Source organism: Bos mutus, chromosome 7 (assembly GCF_027580195.1).
Source record: "Bos mutus isolate GX-2022 chromosome 7, NWIPB_WYAK_1.1, whole genome shotgun sequence".
Taxonomy (NCBI): domain Eukaryota; kingdom Metazoa; phylum Chordata; class Mammalia; order Artiodactyla; family Bovidae; genus Bos; species Bos mutus.
The window spans coordinates 61,959,554-61,984,041 of NC_091623.1; the positions used below are offsets into that span (position 1 = coordinate 61,959,554).

General features: G+C 48.1%; 1 protein-coding gene across 1 annotated transcript in view; it reads right to left on the reverse strand.

The window, feature by feature from the left end:
* The window catches only part of LOC102273763 (solute carrier family 22 member 4), a 43,033-nt gene extending 19,211 nt beyond the window's left edge, over nt 1-23,822 (reverse strand). The window contains exons 1-3 of the mRNA XM_005888368.3: nt 22,752-23,822; nt 8,200-8,303; nt 6,521-6,675 (exon numbers count right to left, since the gene is read on the reverse strand). Coding sequence (XP_005888430.1) covers nt 6,521-6,675; nt 8,200-8,303; nt 22,752-23,144 — 652 coding nt within the window. The 5' untranslated portion in view covers nt 23,145-23,822. The remainder of the gene's footprint in view (nt 1-6,520; nt 6,676-8,199; nt 8,304-22,751) is intronic.
* Nucleotides 23,823-24,488: the final 666 nt, after the last annotated feature.

The following is a 24,488-nucleotide window of genomic DNA, read 5'->3' on the forward strand; positions in this document are numbered from 1 at the left end:
TTCTTCTTTGTCACAAAACTCAGGCCCTTTCCACAGAGTCCACTCTTGGTCCTCTGCCCCAGGGTGGAGATGTGGCCAATGGCAATAGCTCCATCTTTTGTTTGAGATCTGCCCACCACTACTGAAAAGTAGCCCAGAAAATACAAAACAGATGATTTGAAGGTTATTCAGGCTTGGGTTTTAAGAAGGAGTTTCTTAGATGTGTTTATATGCCCTGAGCACAGGCTAAGGAATTAAGGACTAATTCCAGAGAAGCAGTAAAATGACCATTTCTGCTGGTTTCCCTTTCTCCCCTCCTTTGTGCTCCTATCCTCACCTCTCTTCTTCCTCACTCAGCATAACTGAAGATGTGTCTCAGTGGTTCTGTTTTGAACAGCCACTTCTAAAACCCAGACTGATAGAAATGGCCAGGATTGTTTATCTCTCACATCTTGGACTGCGGACAATAGCTCTAACCACCCAAGGCATTTCTTAGTCTTTAAACTCATTTCCAAGAATAGAGCTGGACTTCTTTCAGGATCATGAGCGTTGTTCCCAGATCTTTTCTTACCTCATTAATGACCTTCCTGTCACTCCATAAGAAGACTCACCATGCCATGGTTTCTAAACACTTTGGCTGTAATTATCATGATATGGGAATGAATAGTGCTTTATTCCTAAGCAGAGATTCAGAAGTGAAGCAGCAGAGGATGTGATTGTGGAAGAGAGAGAGTGCACAGGACCAAGTGAGAATCTTGTAGACTCAAGAGGCCAAGGGAACTCCCTCACACTTCCATGATCCTGATAAGAGAAGAGAAAGAAGTTACCCCACTGAATTTCTGGATAACACTCCTCTTTAAGCTTGGGTCTCAGGCCAGGACAGAGTTGCTCTAGCTTTGCAGAGTACCCATGGAGGACAGAAGCTTCATTAATCTACCCTTCTGTCCTTATGTGGAGCTACAGGGAGGGCATAAATCTGAATAGTTCCTTGGGAGCACGACTTCCTGCTCTCTGACTTTTAGAAAATCATCCTGCCTTGAGCATCATCATCATCATCTTCATAGTTAGTATTGTTTTGAGTAGGCACTTTGAGCCAGGTTCCAGACTGAGTGTTTACATATATTATCTCTTTGACTCTTCACAACAATCATATAACAACTAATATTACTTCTGTTTTACATATCATCAGCTGAGACTTAAAGAGTTGAAGCAAATTGCCTAAATTCACACATATGCAATAAGCGGGACAGATAGGAGTTAAGCCTGATCAGTTTAATCTATGGATACAGTCCAAAAAAAACAATTACATGGGAGCAAAGCCTTCACCCTGTCAAGCTGTCCTTCGACTGAGTTCTAGTGGAGACGTGTGTGGGAGATGGGTGGGGCCATACCTGCATTTTAGAAGTTAGGATTTGCATTGCACCCACTTGGACTGGTCTTCAAACTAACTAGAGGCCAACCAGTCCTCTCAGAGACACCGGAAGAGGAGTCTTATTTCCTGCAGACCTTTCACTGCCAGCAGGTGTCACAAACTCCATGTGTTCTGCTGGCAGTGAGAGAGGTGACTGGTGACTTCTGGCTCTGCTCACTAGGGGCTCCTTGTCCTGACCGACTTTACCCCTTAGGTGTTTGCTCCTAGAACAAAGCCTGCTTGGTCTTGATCTGGTTGGGCCTCTGAGTATCACTTGTGAGTGAGACGCTGACTTCTAAGCCAAAGAAGCATGTCTTGGCCAGGAGTGTTTGCCCACTGCCTGTCACCACCTCCAGAATCTGAGCGCTCTCCCCGAGAGTGAGTGACTCGGAGGGGGCCAGGCTTACTGTCATGTTGCTCAGGGCCCTGCTACGGTAGTCGGCTCAGGAACCACTGGATCCCTTCCACTTGGAGGCAGGATCTGCCCCTCCATGAATGACCTGCAGAGGTCTGCGGACCCCAGCTCAAGAAACATGACTGTGGTGCAGTTGCCAGGATATAGGGTAGGACCCAGGGTCCTCTACCAGCCATGTGCAGGGGCTGGGCCCCTTGATGCTCATTGGCTACTAGGGTGACTTTGGTAAGTCCTACTTCATGGAGTTATTATTATGAGGACTGAGATTAATGTAGGTAAGGAGCCTTGTCAGGTGTCTGGCATGTGGCAGGTACTCAGGAATCATTAACTCTTTTATCCTGGTCAAACAATTGAAATGTACCAGATGTCAGGGGAATGTTGGAAAACACAGTGCCTTTGACCAAGAGATCCAACAGAAGACAGCAAAAACCTCTCTTTGCTCCTGGAAAATACTCAGAATTCTCATCAAAATAGCAGATATTCCCTTGTCCTCTTTCTTCTCTATAAACGTTCATGATCATTCTGGTTAAAAGGGACCTTTCTGGTCTATGCATATACGCAGACAATTTATCTGTGCTCCCCCCACACTCCTAGACCCACAGCCCACATTCTCTGTAACAGCTGTCTTAGCTGCCTCTGCCAACCAGATTTGAGCCCTTGGAGGACAGATAGCAGTGAGTCCTACCTCCTGCCTGTGTCCCCCAATTCTTCCCTCTTGGGGCAGTGCAACAAGGGTTGCCAGCAAATCTCTGCATCTTATGTATTTATATCCCATTTCTCCCTTGAAGTAGCTTTTAATTTGAATAAAATAAAATAAGGGTAACATTAAAGTAAAATACAAAGAAAGGTGAAAAGCTATGACCTAGAGAAAAGAGCAAAAATGTGCAACAGATCGCTTTGGAAAATAGTCTGACAGTTCCTTAAATGGTAAGACCTAAAATTCCCGTATCATCTAGCAAGTCCGCTCCTAGGTACACAGCCAAGAGAACTGAAAACATGGACCCACAAAAGACTTGTACTCAAATGCTGATAGCAACGTTCTTCAAATTGGTCAAAGAATGGTAACAACCCAGATGTCTGTCACCTGATGAAGAGATGGCCAAAACGTGGTATCTGCGCACAGTGGAGTGCTGGGCCATTCTGCAGCACAGACCGACCTTGGCAGCATTAAGTGAAGGAGTCAGTCACAAAGGCCACCTGTTATAAAATTTTGTTTATCAGAAACGTTCAGAATATGGACAGATCCATACAGACCGAAAGTAGATTAGTGGTTGCCAGGAGCTGGGGAAAGAAGAGAATGGGGAGGTTAACTGCTGATAAGTTTCTTTTGTGAATGATGAAATGTTGAGGAGTTAGGTACCGTCGATGATTGTATGACTTTGTGAATATACTAATAACCACTGAATTTATACACAAAGCTGAAACTCCAGTACTTTGGCCACCTCATGAGAAGAGTTGACTCATTGGAAAAGACTCTGATGCTGGGAGGGATTGGGGGCAGGAGGAGAAGGGGACGACAGAGGATGAGATGGCTGGATGGCATCACTGACTTGATGGATGTGAGTCTGAGTGAACTCCTGGAGTTGGTGATGGACAGGGAGGCCTGGCGTGCTGCAATTCATGGGGTCGCAAAGAGTCAGACACGACTGAGCGACTGAACTGAACTGAATGGAACTGAAAAGAGTTAACATTATGCTATGTAAACTCAATTTTAAAACTTTTAAAAACTACGTGGCTAATAAAGGCTGCATAACAGCCTGAGCTTCCTGGTAGCCAAAGTTACAAAGAAAGAGGCCATCAGTTATGTACTCATCAAAAGGAAGAAAACATGAAGATATCAGAGGAAGCAGCATTTTAAGTAGTTCAGCGTGCTGGAACAAATATTGTTAAGAGTGCTGGGAAAATACTGAATGAATGAATCACTCAAGACAGGAGACAGTTAACTTTGCAAAATAAATTCAAGCAGCTAGTTACGAGAAATAAAGGAGGATGCCACTCGTGTTTCACCCAGAGGCTTTGGACAGCTCAAGGGTGTTACTTCTGGGAAACAGTGGGAGATTGTGAGGGGAGAGCTGGAATGTGGGTGGGGTCGGTGTCCTTGGTCCTGAGTGGTCACTTGCTGCTGAGCCAGCATCGTTCTGGCGGCCTCTTCACTTTCGGGTGAACTTTCTGTTTCTTTAAGAAGCACTGTTCCTTTCTTCCCCTTTCTTGTCTCCTGTGACTCTGGCAGGCTTTATAATTGTTAAAAAGCAGAGCAAGGAGAGAATCCATTTTTGTACTGTGTGGAGAGTGGGAGTAATTCAGCTTCCTGAATTAATGTGAGAACTCCTAAAATGGCAGATTATCACCACAGCATCTTGCCAACCCTTCCCTGGAGCCAGAGGGCAAAAGTGAAGGTGAAGGGCCAGACAGAACTCAGACCAGATCCAAAGCTTAGGTTGCTTTTAGTTAAATGAAACGCACAATTTGGCTATTTCAGTTCTAGAACACCAGAGAGCACTGCTGCGCTGCCAGAAGCCAGAGATGGTTCTGTGTCTCGCATCCCCACCCGACTCCAGGCGCTCGCGAAGGCTTCTTTCTGGCTGCTCCAAGGGGCAGATTGACTTTCAGTGACACTGAAATGTTCAGGCCTGAGAATCCAGGACAAGGAGTTTCAAACCAGCACACAAATGTCAGCAGTTTCCTGTAGAACACAGTGGAGTAACACTATAGCCAGGGAGGCTCCCAGACCCTGCACAGCTGATGGAGAGCCTGCTACACCCAGTGCCCGCCCTCTGCTGGCTGTACATCTAAGCTCCGACTGATCTTACAGCTCTTACTTTTCCCTTGGCCTTCCCACTCGTGTCAGCATAAGGAGCAGGGAGAGAAGTTGGTTGTAGTGACAGGGTCAGCTGGGCAGAGACTTCCCTGCAGGAAGCCTGGCGTGGGCTCTCCCGGCCTCATCCACTCACACGGGGGAGGAGGCTCTGTGGCTTCAGAAGCACCCTGTGCCCCTGGAAAGGCAGGTCTAAGGGCTGGCGTTCAGCAGGCCCTGGGGAATGCCGTGCACGGCACAGACACCGCCTGACTTCTGATCCCAAGGACAGGGCTTCTCTGGCTTCACTACAACCTTGTGCCCTTCCATTTCAGGTGATTCTTTAGGTTCGCTTAAAGGTGCCTGCTCACTTCAGGCAGATTCCTCTGTTTAGTCTCTAGTATGTTCTGGCCCAAGCAAAGCTACCCATCAGGCTTTCCAGGTATGGGGTGCTCACCAAAAGGAAGATGGAGTCTGTGGGATTTAAACCATGAGAACAACAAACTCTGCTGTGTCCAGGAGCCCTGTGTCCTTGGGGTCATCAGGCATTAGGAGGTTGTAACTTCTGTCCTGAATTCTTCCAGTCTCCAGTTTCTAGCCCCACTGGCTGGCAGCTGTCTGTGTCCTCTGAACGAATCCTTCCCCCTCCCCTCTTCCCCCTGCAGAAAGGAGAGAGGTCCTCTCCTGCTGAAGAGGGTGTTCTGCTGGGGCCGTGTGACTGCAGCATGCCCTCCCCACCTCCTTCTTCAGATGCCAAGGCTAGGCCTTTGGCAAGGAGCGCTTCACAAATGATTAAAGGAGTAGAATTTGAACAGTTCCAAGTTGGCAATCTGACAGGGCGTACATATCCTCAACAAAGAGAACACAGGATCTTGAAAGCCAACGAGTCATCCAGAATCTTAAAACCTATCAGAATCATCTTACTAGATTCAGACTTCTGAGATAAGAATCATCAGACTTACATTAAAGGGATGGTGTTGGTAATTACACTGTGGCAATAGGGACAAACTGGGACCGCCCACAAGGAAATATGATCATACTAGAGGTTATGGGAATGAGTATCTATTGTTCCAGAGGTGGCCCCATTGCCGCTTCTCTCACCTGAGGAGGTGGCCTCAGAGAACCTGCTGGGGACTCTCACTCTTGCAGATGACCCTTATCAACATGTCTGGAGCTTACCCTGCTGCCTCCTGGGAAAAGCTGCTGAAGGCCCTGGGGGCCTCCTCCTGACCTTTAGCTTGTGAGTCCCCCTCATACGGCCTGATATTCCAGAAGCAAGGCTGCTGCTAGGAGATAGGACGGCTCCCAGCAGTGAGGCTTGTCCTGTATGCAGCTGATATGTTCTGGGGGTGGGCTTTGACTTAGGGGTGAAGCCAGATCTGCCCAAAGATGACAGCTGGCACCGGACTCCTGTCTGGCACGTGCCTCCTCCACCTGTGTACCAGCCGCACCGACCACCCTTAATCCCCCTATGGGCCAGGCCCAGCTGCCAGGAGACCATTTAGCCGTGGCCCAGGCAGAAGTCTTGAGCCCTCATAGCCCAGATCAGACACATCCCCGGACTGTCTCTCCCTCAAGAATCCCTCCTCTGTGTCCCTCCCAAGCCCTGTGCTCCTGAAATGTGTCTCAGTTATCACTCGGTTGGCTCTTACTCACTGTCACATTTCAGGGCCAGCAAAGAGCTGGCTCCCTATGAGTACCTGCCTTGCCTGTGACCTGTCAAAGAACCTGTGATCACAGCCTCCTCCCCAGCACATATGTCCCCGAAGCTGATCGTGTTTTGGAAGCACAGACCATGAATTACAGTGCTTCCTTCTGCGCTGAGTGAGAGTGCTTCCTGTGCCCTCTTCAGCAGCCCCCTCTTCCCAGGCCTCTCCGAGGACTGGAAGCAGGGGCCCTGCAGGTCAGAAGCCATTCCTACCTAGTATGAAGGCCACCACGTAGTTGGAGATCTGGCCCATGCCGACGATGACAAATAACACAGTGAACATCTCCCAGTTGATGGAAAAAATCTGCAGAAAGCTGAAGCCAGTCTGCACAGCCATGGTTGCGAAGAGGATGGTCTTTCTGCCAAATCTGTAGAGCACAGCACAACACAAGAAGTGGCCTGTGCAGGTCAGAGCAGCACCGTACTCAGGGCTTGGGGAAGGCCCGAGTCAGGCATCCCTGCAGACTATTTTTCTCAGGACCGTGACAGGCTTTTCTCCTATCACATCCTCCCAGGTTCTTCCTGGGTGAGGTCTCAGGCATCCTTCTGCCCAGGAGGTAACTTTCTGAGATTCTGAGCCTCCAGTGGAGGCAGCATATCTCAAAATCATGGAGCAGCTTATGTAAGGACCACGTGGAAATTTGCTCTTTAGAATGAGTCGTAGGTAGAAGCTGCCATCACATTTCTGGAACATGAGCACAGTACAAACTGAAGATACGTCGAATGTCAGTAACATGAGAATTCTGTCAACCCAGAGCCAAGAGTCCCTCTGTGTCAGTGGTCTCCAACCTAGGATGTGCTTGGAATCAAGAGAGTTAAAAATACTGTGACAGCCTTCTGAGATTCTTATTGTCTGGATGTAGACAGTTGGATGCAGTATGGGTATCAGGGCTTAAAGATATTATTTCCCAGGTGACTCTATTGTGCATCCCAAATTGGGAACCACTGCCCTGTGGAAAGTAGCTTCCAGCAACATCCATAAATGACACAACAGCTGGCTTAAGTCTTAATGTCATTTTCTGATAGTGTCCAGTAACTCAAAGGGAACACAGGACAACACCTCCCATCTCATCTTCCACACTCAGGTCATCTCAGGCTTTTGGGTCGGGGGTCCCATTGGGCTTCACGACTAAGGGAGGGACAGCCATTCCTCTGGAAAGCCTTCCCCAACACTGCCATTGAGCACTCCCACCTTCCTGCTCTGGTCCCTACAGAACATTCAGGGGTCAGTGTGGTCACGTCTCCCCAAGCTGCGATGCTGTCTCCTCCTGACAGTGCACTCCAGGAGGCCCCGAAGCAGCCTTGATCAGCTCTGCGGCCCCAGTGTCCAGCCAGGGGCATGACCCACAGCAGAGGCAGGTGCACAGTTGAGGAGGGGTACTCACCATCTGGCTTTGCCTCTGGCTAATGGCTGGTTGTGGATAGATCACATGGCAACAAAAAACTGAGGGCGGGGTGAGGAGGCCCTGGCGAGGTAGCAGTGTATTTTTTTGAGGAGCTCAGATGGTGAAGAATCTGCCCACAATGTTGGAGACCCCGGTTCAATCCCTGGATCGGGAAGATCCAGTGGAGTAGGAAATGGCAACCCACCCTAGTATGCTTGCCTGGAGAATTCTGTGGACAGAAGAGCCTGGCAGGCTACAGTCATGATGTTGCAAAGAGTTGGGCACAACTAAGCAACTAACAGTTGGTGATATAAGGGCCCCATTTTCCAGTGGTTCCCCACAAGGGGCTGAGCACAGAGGATACAGGATACGTCATAATTGCTCCTGTCACTCAACTTGGTGGCCTATGGGGCCTCCCTTTCTCTGGTGAAAATACCCTAAATTCAGTCCAACCCCAGGACAGGCAGTGTACTGACAATCACCTTCCCTCCCTCCCATCGTCCTTACCTGTCTGATAGCTGCCCAGACACAAAGGAGCCGAGAAGCACGCCTACAAAGAACAGGGAAGTGGTGAGGGGCGTCTTCCAATCCTCCTCACACACCAGACTCCACTGCCAGGGAAAAACACAAAGTGTGAGCCCAGCCCCCCAGCAGGTCCGGCCCCTGCCCAGCTCCAGTGTCTGGCGTATTAGCGTGGCAGCCAGGCAGGCTCTCCTCCCCGGTGCCAGGCTCACTATTGTGCAAAAGGCATAGGCTTCACAGCCCTGGGGTTGACTGCTGACTCTGTCAGTCACTGGGGCAAGTCACTGTCCTGCCTGAGGCTCACCCTCCCCTTCTGAAAGGAGGGGTGATACCTCTCGCCCTGCTTACGTTGTGTACTGAGAAGTGAGCTGTGGCATGGCTTTGACTGGCGACCCCTCAACTGTGAAGTAGTATGAAGCAGAGGTGCCATTTCTGCTTCAGAAGTTACTGAAGCACATCCCTCTGGCATGGAGGGACAGTGTTCTAAGTGCCTGCAGGTCAGGGTGGTGGGCATGGTCACTTGATTCAGGTAGAAAAGCTTCTTCTACCTGTTGAAAAATGCCAGTGGTCCCCAAACACCTGTGATTATATTTTCTGAGCAGAATCCTCCAGAGAACCCTGTGTTCCCTGGGCCGCATAACACCGTAGGCCATGCGTAGGGCTTGATCCGGAGCCCCACTGTGCTAGGGGTGGTGTTCCCGCCCCTCTTCAGTGCTTCTTATCTCCCCTCTACACTTCCCCACCCTTCTTTCCATGCAGCCCTCCCAGAAGTGTGGTCCCTCCCACTCCCCAGGGCCCATGGGCTGTTGTAGCTCTAACAAGTCCCTGCTTGTGGACCCACAAAATGAGCATTTCAGCTAGAGTTTGTTACCAGCTCCTGACTTAAGTCAATTCAACATAATCTCAAGGGGAGGTTGCAAAAATTTCAAAATGTGTTCAGTGAGCTTTTGTGAATTAAAAAAGAAGCAGGTACCAATAAGTATTTTGGGATAGTGGATCAGGGGATTGCTGTGTGTGGTAAGACGATAAAGTCTGTAGGAAAAAACCCCTGCCTCCCACCCAATCCCAGCCCCCCACTCAGCAGTGGTACTGCACCCATGACATTCCTAAGGCAGTTTGCTTCTTAATCCTTTCAACTTCCCTGACATAGATTTAAAAGTGAATTCACATATTTGTATCATGCCCCATTTGCAGCAGAGAGAGGTGGATATAAGGATACATACAAGAAAAATGTGTACAACAAAATGCTAAGGGAATCGTGGCAAATGAAAATCTCAGAGGAGCAGGGGTTACAAAAATAACCAAGCCAGGGGTAAGACTGACCTCTGGCTGTCCTGCCCAAAGGCCTGTCAACTTGCCAGGGAAGCCCTGAAATCTGGCTTTGAATATCCCAGCAGCTCGACTCTCAGGATCACAGTGTGCAGAGTAATAAACTCATTCTGCAAAAGCTCAGTTTGTCTGAGTACCGAGACCAGGGAGAAGCCTCTCCTCTATACTTCCTTCCACGAAGGGGCCACTCTGTGATGCTGAGGATAATGTCCTTGAGAACACCCCCATCCTGGAGACAACAGCAAGATTCCTGGGACTGCCTCGCATTGTGCTCACAGTGCTGCTCACAGGCAGGCTGCCTGAGCACAGCTCTGCAGAAGAAAAAACAATGTGAACCAGAAACTCTCTACCGTCAGGCACAGCTGAGGATAAGACTGAAACCACACCCAGAGGAAGGCTGCTTCAACTGGGGTACCTTGAATGGGCTTCAGGGGAAAAGGCACAAACCCTCCAAAACCGTACGGCCAGATTCACGTGCTCTGCCAGGCCACGGGTCAGAAGGGAGACATGTACCTGAATTAATGGCCACCAGCTTCTAAAAGTCACAGATTGAAGCCTGAAAGCCTCATGGTGTGGTTCATAACCCATTTTGCAGAAGACTAAACTTAGTCTCTGAGACTAGTGTTTGCCTGAAGTCAAAGCAAGTAAATGGGCAAGCAAGATAACAACTTTACCTTGTACCCATGTCCTGCTTTGGACAAGAACACCAAAGGCCAGATAAAATGAGTTTATTACATACCACCCCTACACTTCTTCAAGGAATGTGACATCAAGACTAGGGGCCGAAGACCTCCACCACAGCCGTTAACCTTGAACAGAACTAAGAAAATCCCAGGTTTGGTGGGGCTATTAAGTGTCCATTATCAACCATCACCATTCCATCTGCAGCCAAGCAGAAAAGCTCTTCCCAAGATAATGTGCTCTCCTTTGTGGTTTTAAAAACATTTTCCTATCAGGACGTTGCCTTTGGGCAGCATAGATAGGACTTAAGAGACAGAAAGGAAAGAGGACAGCTGTCAGATGTCAGGCCTTGCATGAGCAAAATAGTAAACAGAACGGGCTCCCTAATTTTCAGGCTCAGTGTAACCTGAAAATGTAGGACCCCTTGTTCAAAATGATTAAGAATTTCAAGATATCAATAGCAGAGCATTAAAAATAAATGTGGGGCCCTAGGTGACTGCAGGGATTGATGCCCATCAAGCTGGCCCTGATGGTGGGTCAAGCCTGGTCTGTTTGGGGAATGCAGCAAGGAAAGGAATTGTGAACTGGGTTCTGGGAAAGGTGAGGCGAAGGCCAGCTCCCCATTGCTCTCCTACTGGAGGCCATGAGGCCAGGTTTTAGGTCCCCCTTCCCTGCCTGAAGAGGCGCCCCCGAAGCTGTCAGCATCGTGCAGCACAGAAATTGGCCACGTGCACCGCCCCAGGCCCGTGGGGGTGCTGTCTGTCTTTGGTAGAGAGCGCTGTCTCTGCTCACGTCTGGTAGAGGAGGGCAGCTGGACCTCATGCTACTTATGGTTGTTTCCAAGGCTGGGTTCCCTCTTGGGGAGTCACTGTACCCAAAGAGTCTCTTTGAAAGTTGCAAGAGGCCTGGTAACAGGATACAAAATTGGCAGATAAAATATTGGCTTCAGCTCACGGGACTGGTGTTCCAATAAATCAGCTGCCAGCCTGTAGGGGGACCGTTTTCTCCATGGGGCCATTCTTGAGAAGGCCAGGCCGTGCCTGCCCCAGCCCCTTGGGGTTCTAGGGGTGTATCTTGGGGCCTCAATTGTCAGGTTCCAGGGAACTCCCTGTTGTTGACAATGACATGGCAGGACCAGTGGGAGACGGTCTTTTCCTTAATGAGACAGAAGTGTCCTGTGGGTCTCTGCACATGTGTGTACACACACAAACATACATACACAGGGTCTGCTTAGAGACGAATGGCTGACGGCCTGGTGAGAGGCTGCCTGGCATTGGCCTTGGAGCTATGCCCTCAGGTCAAACGCTACCATTTCTGAAACATAACCCACACTCCCACATGCACTCTGGACAAAGAGCGGAATGTCCCAAACTGTGCAGGGTTGAGGCACAGGATATACTCTCCTAGGATTACTGTGTCTGTCTCATCCTCCAGGTCTTAGACCAATATTCCCCATTTGACTGGGTCATTTAGCCTTAAAGAACAAAAAACCAGGTCCCAAGGTAATAGGTGACATGAGGACACTTGACCTAGAAGAACATGCATCTCATGCCCTCAACAGTAATAGAAGAAAGGACAAGTACAGTGTATCGATTGCTCACTGTGTGCCTTGCATCGTTCATGGGATCTCAACGTTCCCACCTGAAAATAGGTATTCCCTTTATCCCCGTTTTACAAATGAGCAAATGAAGGCACACAGCAATGAAGTGAGTAGCCCCGGTTCTAGTGGACTGGTAAAAGGAACTGCTTAATCATTTATGCAACAGTCATTGAGCACCTGCTCTGGGCCAGATTCTGAAGGGGCACAAAGCAGACATGGTCACTGCCTCCACAAACCTGAAGGTCAAGCTTGCTTTAGAGGACAGATCAGGTGTTCACATGTGCATGCATGAGCCCAGCCATCCGGGGTGGGATGTTCTCGGCCACCGTGTCCTTGCTCTCCAGTAGGAAAGGAAAAGAGGCACCCCGCCCCCAACCTGTTCAACCTCCTCCAGATAGACAGAGTTCTAAAACCTGAACACATTCATATAATCATTTTAGTTAACTAAAGTGTACAAGGCTAGGCATGTGGCAGATGCTTAACAAATCATCGGTGAACAAATGTTGAACAGTTAGGAATAATGGAAAACTAGTTTGGAAATGTGTGGTATCACACAGTCCTTTGAAAATCACCCTCAACCTTGAACTCTGCAAGTAGCCAAAGTCTAGTAATTTTAGCCTTTACCGAAGCCATAAAGGATCATAAAGATAAGAGTATCCCTGTGACTACATAGAACTGAGAACTCTGGAAGGCAGCTTGATGCTGAGCAAAGAGCACAGGCTGTCTTGGGTTCTGCCATTTCTGACTGTGTGACTTTGGGCCACTCATTCACCCCTGTTAGCCTGCTTTCTCACTTTCAAAGAGGTGACAACGGTACTCCCTCCCAAAGCTGTTGTGAGCATTGGATGGGCAACGTAAGTACAGTGTCTGACAGCGTCGGACACATTACAGACCTCGCTAAAGGGTAGTTCCCTTTCTACTAATCTCATGCCTTTTACAAACAGCATTAATGAATAAGCAAAGCAGGTTGTACTTAAACCTGACTAGGCAGAAGAGATTCGTAGAAATGAGAACTTTCTATTCAATGACTAAAAACCAGAAAAGTTTTCACCACAAGGTGTAAAATCCCTTTATAAATGGACTTCAACCTCAGAGACAACTATGAATGAAAAACTAGCAATAGTTCATTTAAGAAAGGATTTCTGTGTTCTCTTATTTTTCATTCTGTGGGGGAAAAGAGGAAGTAGTAGTTAGTTAATAATAGTATATACCTCCATCCACAATGTCTTCTTTATAACTTAGTTGTAAACTTAAAGCTAGAAATTTACTGACCATGGAGTGGTGGGGGAAAGCTTACTATTTAATTATTTTCATTTATGAAAAAGCAAGAGAGTTCCAGAAAAACATCTATTTCTGCTTTATTGACTATGCCAAAGCCTTTGACTGTGTGGATCACAACAAACTGTGGAAAATTCTGAAAGAGATTGGCATACCAGACCACCTGAGCTGCCTCTTGAGAAACCTATATGCAGGTTAGGAAGCAAGTTAGAACTGGACATGGAACAACAGACTGGTTCCAAATAGGAAAAAGAGTATGTCAAGGCTGTATATTGTCACCCTGCTTATTTAACTTATATGCAGCGCACATCATGAGAAATACTGGGCTGGAGGAAGCACAAGCTGGAGTCAAGATTGCCGGGAGAAATATCAATAACCTCAGATATGCAGATGACACCACCCTTATGGCAGAAAGTGAAGAAGAACTAAAGAGCCTCTTGATGAAAGTGAAAGAGGAGAGTGAAAAAGTTGGCTTAAAGTTCAACATTCAGAAAACTAAGATCATGACATCTGGGCCCATCACTTCACGGCAGATAGATGGGGAAAGAGTGGAAACAGAGGCTGACTTTATTTTTCTGGGCTTCAAAATCACTGCAGATGGCAATTGCAGCAATGAAATTAAAAGATGCTTACTCCTTGGAAGGAAAGTCATGGCCAACCTAGACAGCATATTAAAAAGCAGAGACATTACTTTGCCAACAAAGGTCTGTCTGGTCAAGGCTATGGTTTTTCCAGTGGCCATGTATGGATGTGAGAGTTGGACTGTGAAGAAAGCTGAGCGCCAAAGAATTGATGCTTTTGAACTGTGGTGTTGTAGAAGACTCTTGAGAGTCCCTTGGACTGCAAGGAGACCCAACCAGTCCATCCTAAAGGAGATCAGTCTTGGGTGTTCATTGGAAGGACTGATGTGACGGCTGAAACTCCAATACTTTGGCCACCTGATGCGAAGAGCTGACTCATTGGAAAAGACCCTGATGCTGGGAAAGACAGGGCAGGAGGAGAAGGGGATAACAGAGGATGAGATGGCTGGATGGCATCATCGACTCGATGGACACGGGTTTGGGTGGACTCCTGGATTTGGTGATGGACAGGGAGGCCTGGCGTGCTGCGGTTCATGGGGTCGCAAAGAGTCGGACACGACTGAGCAACTGAACTGAATTGATAAGAGCTTTATTGAGATATAATTTACATACCATAAAATTCATTCTTCTTATGTGTAAATTCAGTGTATACGTGTATAATTCATTTATAATTTACTATATTCACAGAGTTGTGCAGTCATCAGTATTATCTAACTTCAGAACAGTTTCATCACCCCTGAAAGAAACCCATGCTCATTAGCAGTCACTTTCAATTCTCTTTTCCCAGCCTGTGGCAATCACTAACATACACTCAGTGTCTTTGGATTTGCCTATTCTGGGTGTTGGGTGAACCAACACGGATTGTGAAAGAATTCATAGAAATATTAACAAGAGAAGAAAAGAGGGTTTTTATTCCCTTTCTAAGGGAGGAAAGGGCCAGATGCACAGAGTGGTTGCTGGCCCCTAATGGTGGGGGTTTGAGTCTTTTATTGAGTTCAAAGGACAAGGTGCAGGAAAGAGGTGGTGGGTTTCTTTCTTTTCTGGTCCACAGTTGTATCTGGGCTAGCTGTGCTTCAATAGGCTGTTTTTTGGTTTTGTTTTTTTCTGAGAATCTGTAACTTCTTGTCTTCAGTAATTTTCCAGTCCTTGGGTGTCTGAAAGAGACTTGATAGTGGCCCTTGACAGGTGCTACTCTATTTTGAACAATGTTAGATGGGTTTACACTGGGCATTTAATATAAGTGGAATCATACAATATGCAATCTTTTGTGACTGGCTTCTTTCAATCAGCATAATGTTTCCAAGGTTCATCCATGTTGTTCTAAGTATCAGTACTTCATTCAAGTACTAAGTATCAGTACTTTATTCCTTTTTATGGCTGAATAATATTCCACTGTTTGGATATACCACCTTTTACTTAGCCATTTAGCAGCTGGTAGACATTTGAGTTGTTTCTACTTTTTGGCTATTATGAATAAAGCTGTTATAAACTTTTTTATACAAGATATTGCAAGGATACATGTTCTCATTTCTCTTGGGTATTTCTAAAGTGGCTGCATCATTGTATAAACCCAACAGTAATGAACAAATGTTTCCATTTTTCCATATTCCTATCAACACTTGTATTGTATATCTTTTTAATTTTAACCATCCCAGGAGGTATTAAGAAGTATTTCATTATGGTTTTGACTTGATTGTGGTTGTGATTTTCCTAATGACTAATGATACTGAATATGTTTTGTGTTGAATCTGTAGATCAGTTTGGGGAGTTGCCATCTTGACAATATTACCTTCTGCTTCATGAACAGAACATGAGATATCTTTTCATTTATTTAGATCTTCATTTCTTTCAAAGATGCTTTATAGTTTTCAGAGAATAAGTTGTGCTTTAGAAAAATAATTATTCCTGAAGAACTTTCTTTAGTATTTCTTGTAAGGTAGCACTGCTAGTCAAAAATTCTCTTACGTGTGTGTGTGTGAGAGAGAATATCTATTTTAGTTTTAAAAGGTAGTTTTGCTCGTTACATTAATAAGATTTTTGGTTGATGTGCTTTTTCTTTTAGCAGTTTAAATATGTTACCCCCCTGCTTTTGGCCTCCTTTGTTTCTTTTTAAAAATTTATTTACTTACGGCAGCGCTGGGTCTTTTTTGCTATGCACGGGCTTTGTGTAGTTGCCGCGAGCTGGGGTTACTCTAGTTGTGCTGCACAGGCTTCTCGTAGTCCTTCTCTCGTTGTGGAGCACAGGCTCTAGGGTGTGTGGGCTTCAGTAGCTGTGGTGCTTGGCCTCAGTTGCCCCTCAGCATGTGGAATCTTCCCAGACCAAGGATCAAGCCCATGGACCCTGCACTGGCAGGCAGATTCTTAACCACTGGACTACCTGGGAAGTCCCCTCCTTTCTTTCTTATGACAAGTCAAATGCAAATCTTATTAGGGTTCCCTTGTATGTGTCCTATTTGTCTTATTGTTTTCAAAAATTTCCCTTGGTGCTTGATTTTAAGTAATCTTACCATGATTTGTCTGTGTGCAAAAATCTTTTTGTTTCTTCTTGGAATTGAGCTGCTGAACTGTGCAGATTAATGTTTTTAATCATATTTGGCAAGTTTTCAGTCATTATTTCTTTCACTATCTTTTTTTCTGCTCATTTCTCTCTTCTCCTTCTAGTGTTCCCTTTATGCACGTTAGTCTGGTTAACAATGTTCTGCATTTCTCTAGGAACGTGTTCATTTTTATTCACTCCTTTTTTTCTGTTTTTTGGATTACATAATTTCTATTTCTCTATCTTCAAATTTGCTGATTCTTTCTTCTGTCTGTTCAAAGTTACTAGAGTAAGGCTCTCTAGTGAATTTTAAAATTTCAGCTACTGTTTATTTCAATTACAGAAACTTCATTTGATTATTTTTAATATAACTTTCATTTTAAATCTTAATTGGTATTCAATATTTGATGAGACATTGTCATTGTACTTTCTTTTACTTTCTAAGCATGAATTCCTTTAGTTCTTTGACAATACTTATAATGCTGCTTTGAAGTTTTTGTTGAATCTGACAATTAGGCCCTTTTGGGCAATTTCTGTTTCCTACTTTTTTCCTGAGTGTGGGTCATGTTTTCCCGTTTCTTTGTATGTCTTGTAATTTTTGATTAAAAACTGGACATTTCAGAAAATACATTGTAGAAACTCTGAGCATTGAATTTTCTCCCCTGCACCCCTTCTCACCCCGACACACACCAGGGGTACCTGTCTTTGTTTTTGTTTGCTTTTTTGTTTGTTTAATGACTTGGCTGGACTCTTATTAAAGACTATTTCCCCTACAGTGTGAAGCCTCTGGTGTTGCTCTTCAGAGGACACAGCTTTAGGCATGTGTGCAGTCACCCCGGGAGAACAATGGATTTAGCAGGGCTCTTTTTGACTGTCTCTTTCCCCATTTTTTCTATTAAGCTGTCTCCCTCTGCTGATATCACACCTAGCTGTTGTTCAGTCACTAAGTTGTGTCCGACTCTTTGCAACCCCATGAACTGCGGCATGCCAGGCCTCCTGTCCTTCACTATCTCCCTGAGTTTGCTTAAACTCATGTCCACTGAGTCAGTGATGCCATCCATCCTAGCTGTCAGGCTCCAGCAATTGCTATATCATTCCTTTATTGTGCACTGGGGCACAAAATATGCCACAGACTAGTTCAATTAAATTCAAGTCCCTTTGAAAGAGCAGTTTTGAGGCAAGTGTGTGAGGTTTGTTCCGACTCCAGGAGTGTTGCTCTGAGCTGTCTCTTTTTCTGGTTCTCTCCGGTAATCTAGCCGCCCTATGGGTTAGCTTGTTGCTCTAATGGAGCTACCAGTCTCCTCATAATTGTTTACCACCACAATTTTTGTTGTTTTAAAGAACACTCTCAGGCTTCAACTTCTGTACATCCTGTGCGAAATGAAGTTATTTCCTGTGGGGACTACTTCCTCCCCTGGGGAAAAATATCTGAGCCCCTGCACCAGGCTGGCGTAAGGGAAAGTACCCTCTGAATGACACTCCCTGCCTTATGAGTTAGACACTCGTTGGAGGTGGTAGCATCCTTTTTGGCTTGCCTCTTTTGGCATGGAATCTCCACTCTACAACAAACTGGGATAAGGGCACCCAGGGCCCCCATATTGTCAGCCTGTGGACACTAGAGTAGAGGTGCCACTACATGAGTGTGGACTGAGTGGAGGATGGGATCCCCCAATCTCCTGGCTACACTCACCAGGAATTAAGCCTCTGTACTTGGAGCTCAGAAGATGGGAGGCTAACTCTTAAAAATCTCAGTATCTTTCTTCTCTTATATTAGATGTAAAGAAGAAGCACCCACAGGTGGAGAGGCATTGGTGAAGAGCTCTGTGTTTATCAGAGGTAGAGCCAAAGCAAAAGACCCAGGGAGTTTAAGTGGGATGGTAGGGATGGGAATGGAGGGGCCTGAGGGAAGAAGAAGGGGCACTCAGTCCTGTTTCCAGTCCTGTAAACACAGAGCAGGAGCCACCAGCCTTGGACTGTCTGTGTCAATTGTTGGGATATGTGAGTCAACTGAGCCTTTCCCCAGAGGCTCTATTCTTTCTACTTCAAATGGCTCTGCCATTTTATTTATTTATTTATTTTTTGGACTCTAGAGACATGCTTAAAACTATACCAAGGCTTCAGATAACAAGGCAGGCCTGCATTAGCCTGGAAGAACCCACCTGCCAATGCAGGAGACATAAGAGACATGGGTTCCATCCCTGGGTCAGGAAGATCCCCTGAAGGAGGGCATGGCAACCCACTTCAGTATTCTTGCCTGGAGAATCCCATGGACAGAGGAGCCTGGTAGGCTACAGTCCATAGGATCACAAAGAGTCAGACACGACTGAAGTAACTTAGCACACACATACAGCCTGTCACAAAGAAGAAATTACAGTCCCTTCACAGGTCCAAGGCATCTACAGCTCCTCTGACCAGCTCTGCCAAGCCTTTTTTTTGTCAATATACCACCCTATCTCTTGGACAGAGTGTGAGGGGTCTGCTGCCCACCAGGAGAGATGGACAAAATCTTTATCCAGAAACTTGGCAGGAGGCTTGGGTGAAGCAGCCTCTGGACGAAGGCACATTCTGAGATCCTGGTGGCCTTTGTCAGAGGAACAGAACTTACAGGCAACAGACAAACTGTTTGGCATGAGGCAGCTGATAAACAGGGAAGCAAATTCAGGCCACAGCTAGGAAAAAGCCCCCAGTCTCCTGTATTTGTTCTCTTTCTGCAGCACTGCCTGGAAATAAAAGTCTGTTGGTGTTGGCTGGAGGCTGAGGTTCACACTTTATCCCCTTTGGAATCTGCCAGAGGGCAGGTCTGATATTCAGGCTGTCCCGACAGCCAAGCTGCCAGTCTCACACTAGCCAGCGGTATTCCAGGGCAGCCTGTAAGTCTGATGGGAAGAAAACAGCCTAACCTGCTTCATGCTCAAACTCTTCAGCTTTGGCAGAGGCCCCAAAGGAGGTACATCCCTTTGAGCTGCCATATGGAGTCCCAAGTAATTGTCAGATGCTGGGCTCATTCTGGTCTCATCGTTCCCTCTCTCACTGCTCCTAGTGCCCTGTTAGCAAAGGATAAGGCTCCTTTGTTCCTATTTTATACCTTTGAGCTGTGGGTGGGGAATCAGTGTGTCCTATTCTGTTCAAGCCCTAATCCCAGGTCCCAAGAAAGATAGCACAAGGCTAGTGCCTCCAGAGGCCCAGGCCCTTTGTCGGACATTCTATCATGGTTAAGGTCAGGAAAAGTGAAAGTGAAGTCGCTCAGTCATGTCCGACTCTTTGCAACCCCATGGACTGTAGCCTACCAGGCTCCTCCGTCCATGGGATTTTCCAGGCAAGAGTACTGGAGTGGGTTGCCATTTCCTTCTCCAAGGGATCTTCCCAACCCAGGGATCGAACCTGGGTCTCCCACATGGGTTCCTAGAGGATGCCTCCAGCTGAAGGAGAGGATAGCAATTGATATGGTGGGGCAGCAGCCCTGCCTCAGGTCACTGGAGGTCTGCCACAGAAAGCTGCTCTTTACCAAACAAGCCCCCCCTCCACCCCCGCCCAGGGCCTCTGGAGTATGGGCCCTGGTTCAGAGATGACTGCCTAGTTTTCTCAGCCCATGGACTGAAGAGGGTCAAGTCTACCTAATGATGTTCCATGGGAGAAGAAGACATGTTTGAGGCAAAGACCAGCCCATGCCTAGACTCTGGCCAGGAGCCAGACTCACCCCTAAGGTTTGTCCAGTGGCTCTGCTCCTGAATCTAGGCCCCCTGGAGATCAGCACATTCTCTGTACTATTTTCACAACTTTTCTCTAAATGAAAATTATTTCAAAATAAAGTTTTGTTTTTTAAAGTGATTCTTAGCTCTAAACAGGACAAATAGATTGCATTTCACAAACAGTCCTTGAGAAAGGAAATTACCTTATACACCTATATACCCAGACAGATGCACTCACACAGGTCCCAACTCAGATACCAGGTTCCCGCCTCCTGGCATCCCCTGGAAAGTACTTGCATGGACATGCCCTCCTTTGGTCCCTGACCAACCTGTCTTCCCTGTGAAGGGGTCAGGGGGTCAGTTCAGGTGGGCTCCTCTGTCCCAGAGGGTATGCCCATCAGGAGATCTCATATAGAGGTATAAAGCAGAGACCATCTGAGGATGATCCCTCTGCCAGTGTGGGGCCAGAGAGGTGCAGAGAACTTGCTCAGGGTCCCCAACTTGCTCTTGTCAGGGAGATGAGGGCGTTTCTCCCCCAGCAGTGGATTCAGACCTGTGTCCTATTCTTTGGCCCTAGAATTCCACCCTGGGAAAGGGGCTCTGCCCTCAGCAAGTCTCATCACCCATTGTACTGGCTGAAACCTGGCCCTTAGAACAGCTCCCCAAATGCCCATGATGCCCAGCCAGGGATGACGAGGTCCTGCCCTTACCGCTCCTCATCCACCCACCCCTGATGCCCATTTGCTGGTGCTATGGGATGTTGCATAGCACATGATCTCACTGAATCCTCTCAACAACTCAGATAAGCTGGGCATTCTTATGATCCTCATTTTTAACAACTGTAATAAAATTCACACAACATAAAATGTACCACCTTAACAATTTTTAAGTGTACAGTTCAGTAGTATTACGTATATTCACATTATTGTGCAATCAATCTCCAGAACTCTTTTCAACTTGCAAAATGAAACTCTATATCTGTTAAATAACACCCCATTTCCCTCCCCTCCCAGCCCCTGGCAACTACCATTCTACTTTCTGTTTCCATGAGTTTGACTACTCTTCATATGGTATATAAGTGAAATCAAACAGTTTCTGTCTTTTTTTTTGTGACTAGCTTATTTCATTTGGCATAATATCTTCAAGGTTCATTCATGTTGTAGCATGTGTCAGAATTTCCTTCCTCTTTTAAGGCTGAATATTATTCTACTGTGTGCATATACCACATTTTATTTATCCATTCATCTGTTGCTGGATATTTGAGTTGCTTTTACCTTTTGTGAATAATACTTCCATGAATATGCAAATATTTGAAGACTAGTGCTTACGGGTGGGGCCAGAACCAGTCCACCCATCTGACTCCAGAACTCTGTCTGGAGTCAGAACTCCTCTCTAGGGAGAATCACCGACCCTACTCACTTTCATGCTTCTTCCCTCCTTCCTCCCAATGACTAGTGCTCCTTTGCTTTTTATTTTACTCAAATACTACTTTTTATAGTACCCCAAAAGAAAGCAAGTAAGGGAAAAGCTGCTGAAAAAGGCAAATCCGGTTGTGTGTTTGTGAGTGTGTAATGTGCATCCTCAGATGGAGAACCATGTATTTTCCCAGAGGCCCACTTGGGCCAGGTGTAACAGGGATAGCCATGGACTTGTAAACCAGCAGCTACCTACCCACCCCTCACATCCTGAGGTGAACAGACTATTAAGGAAGGGGAAAGAGAAAGAGAGTCCTCCTCAACCCAACTGTTGAGGAGGACTGCAGTTAGTAGGGCCAGCTCTAGCCCAGATGCTGACTGCACTTCCAGGAACTGGGATGAGCTGACCCTTACTTTTAGATGCCTCAGGATTGGACTGTGGGCAGAAGGCAGGTAAGCACTACAAGCCCCAGTTAGGGGATCAAAGCCAGAGAAGCCCCTGAGCTCTATGCTTACACTTTTTCCTTGAGTCTGTCCCTTCATGAGTGCCTTGGGACCAGGGTTATACCTCCTCTAGCTTCCTATTCAGAGAAGACAATGGCACCCCACTCCAGTACTCTTGCCTGGAAAATCCCATGGACGGAGGAGCCTGGTGGGCTGCAGTCCATGGGGTTGCTAAGAGTCAGACACGACTGAGCGACGTCACTTTCACTTTTCACTTTCATGCATTGGAGAAGGAAATGGCAACCCACTCCAGTGTTCTTGCCTGGAGAATCCCAGGGACAGGGGAGCCTGGTGGGCTGCTGTCTATGGGGTCACACAGAGTCGGACACAACTGCAATGACTTAACAGTTCCCTGTTCTCCACCAGTATCGGGAGGCCTCCTGCTCCTTTGTGGAGAAATTAGAGCCTCAGGAAAGGACCCAAGCCTTATCATAGTTGTATAGCAGAGCAGGAGAGCCCCTGATGCTTCCAGAAGTCTGTGATCAGGGAACAGACCAGACTTGCCCATGCCCTGACCATGCCCTGCCCAGCAATAAGACTCTTCTTTGTGTCTGCACATGGTCTCAGCAGCATCCCCACACCCCTCCTCATGCCTGCAGGAATTTGACTCAGTCTGTACATCTGGGGAGCCTGGGGTTGACAGTATCTAGGCTCTTGGGAAACAACTTCCTCTTGTGAAACTGCCAGAGAAAAAGGCAGTTGACGGCTGCCTCCTTTCTCAGTTCTTCTTGCCCTCCCTACTAGACAAACTGACCAGGAATGATCCTAAGCGTGTCCTGCCCTCTTGGGCTGCACACCTGTGTTAAAAGAATAACCCAGATGACTGCTAGCCAGGTCTGATGAGGAATTGGGGACGCTGAGCCAGGGACGGCTAGAATGTCTCCAGGGGGACTGATGCAGATTAAGGGTCGCTCACACACCCACCTCGGTGACGATGGTGGACATGTAGATGTCCTGGCTAAATTCCCAGCCATCCAGGCAACCCTCCTGCTCCAGCTGCTCCAGGTTCACATCGCGCCCCGGCTCCAGCCCGAGCGCCGAGAAGTTGACGATCGTAGCGAGTCGGTAGCGCCGGCAGCTCTGGGGCACCTCGCGGCCGTCCTGCAGCCGCACGGGGATACTGTGGTTGCGCCACGCGCTGCTCAGGTTCGCGGTGTCCGGCACCCGGCAGTGATGTTCTGGGGTCCCTGCCAGAAACACGACTGACATACCGTTGAAGCCGTTGGGGATGATGCTGGCGCTGAGCAGGAAGAAGATAAGGCGCTGGAAGGGCCCCCACTTGCCCAGGAAGGCGGTCACTTCGTCGTAGTCCCGCATGCTCGGCGCGGCTCTGCAGTTGGCAACGTTGGGTGATGAGAGCGCGTTCCCCGAACAGCGCCGCGCTGTGCAGGGCGTGGGCGTCAAAACGTTCTAGCGGACCCGGCAAGCTGAGGGAAGGCGGGGCACGCGGTCGGGGCCTTTCCTGGGAAACGGGCTGCGGGCGTTAGAAGGTTGCTGGGCGCTGGACGCAAAGCTGGAAGCCAATTTCTGGAAGCAGAAACTCGGGACCACACCGCCAACCCGGCCGGGGCGGGGCGGGACGGGGTCGGGTGGAGCTCCAGGGCGGCTCAGCCCGTGCTCCGCCCCCCGCCCGCCGCCACCCGGCGGCGGCTGGGAGGTCAGCTGGCCGCGGGCTTAGGAAAAAGAGGACTAGTTCCAGCGCCGCCCCTACCTTGCCCCTGCTCGCCCCGGCGCCCCCTAAGTGCTGAGCGCCCAGCCCCGGGCTGCCGGGTTGGGCAGCGTGTAAGGGCAGAGTCGAGGCCGCAGAGAAAGGGCTCTGAGAGGTCGGATTTCCCTGTCGCCGTCGCCTCAGGCCTCGTCCGGGGCTGGGATCTCTCCGCTGCCGCTTCCAGCTCGGGGTCTGAGCTCAGGGAGCCTCGGGCCGGGCGCGGATGGGCGAGTCCGTGGAGCCCATGCTCCCGGGAAACCTTTGCGGGCGCAGTGGTGACAGGAGCGCGCCCGCGCCCGCCGACCCGGAGCTCCCAACCCCCAATCCTAGGCTGCCAGATTCAGTCACCTGCTGGCGGCTTCCGGACAGCCCGCAGCCTCACCTTGAATAGGGGGAAACAGGCCCAGCGCCCTGAAGAGATGATCGAGGTCACAGTTCGTCAGAGACACGCTTGGACTGAGGGGAGGTGGGGAGCAGGGACTACCGGGTGGTCCCAGGATCCTGTTGGGGCCTCTGGAGAAGATTCTACGCGGAGCTTGACCCTTTGTGAGAGCACGGTAATGGAGACCCAGCTGTCACCACTCCTGGGCTCTGATTTTGATTCTCCTGGGCTCTGATTTTGATTCCCCGGGGCTCTTCCTCGAGGATGGCTGCCAGAAGCTTCTTGGACTAGAGGCCTCTGGTTTGCAGAAGGGACCGCTCCCAGTCGGGGAACAGAGGGATGCAGGAAGGGAGGAGGAAAAGGTTTAGTTTGTTGCCCAGATTTGGCAGGGTAGCCAGAGCAGGGACCAGTCTGCTAGTGTCCAGGCCTAAGGCCCCTCTGCTGTTGTGTGAGTGAGTCTGGGACTGCAATGGGAGTCCTGGGGTTCTTGAGGTTGGAAGGGATTGACAGGCTGAAGGGCCCATCTCTTGGAGATTTTGTACAAATGCATTTGCATCCAGGCCCTGATTAA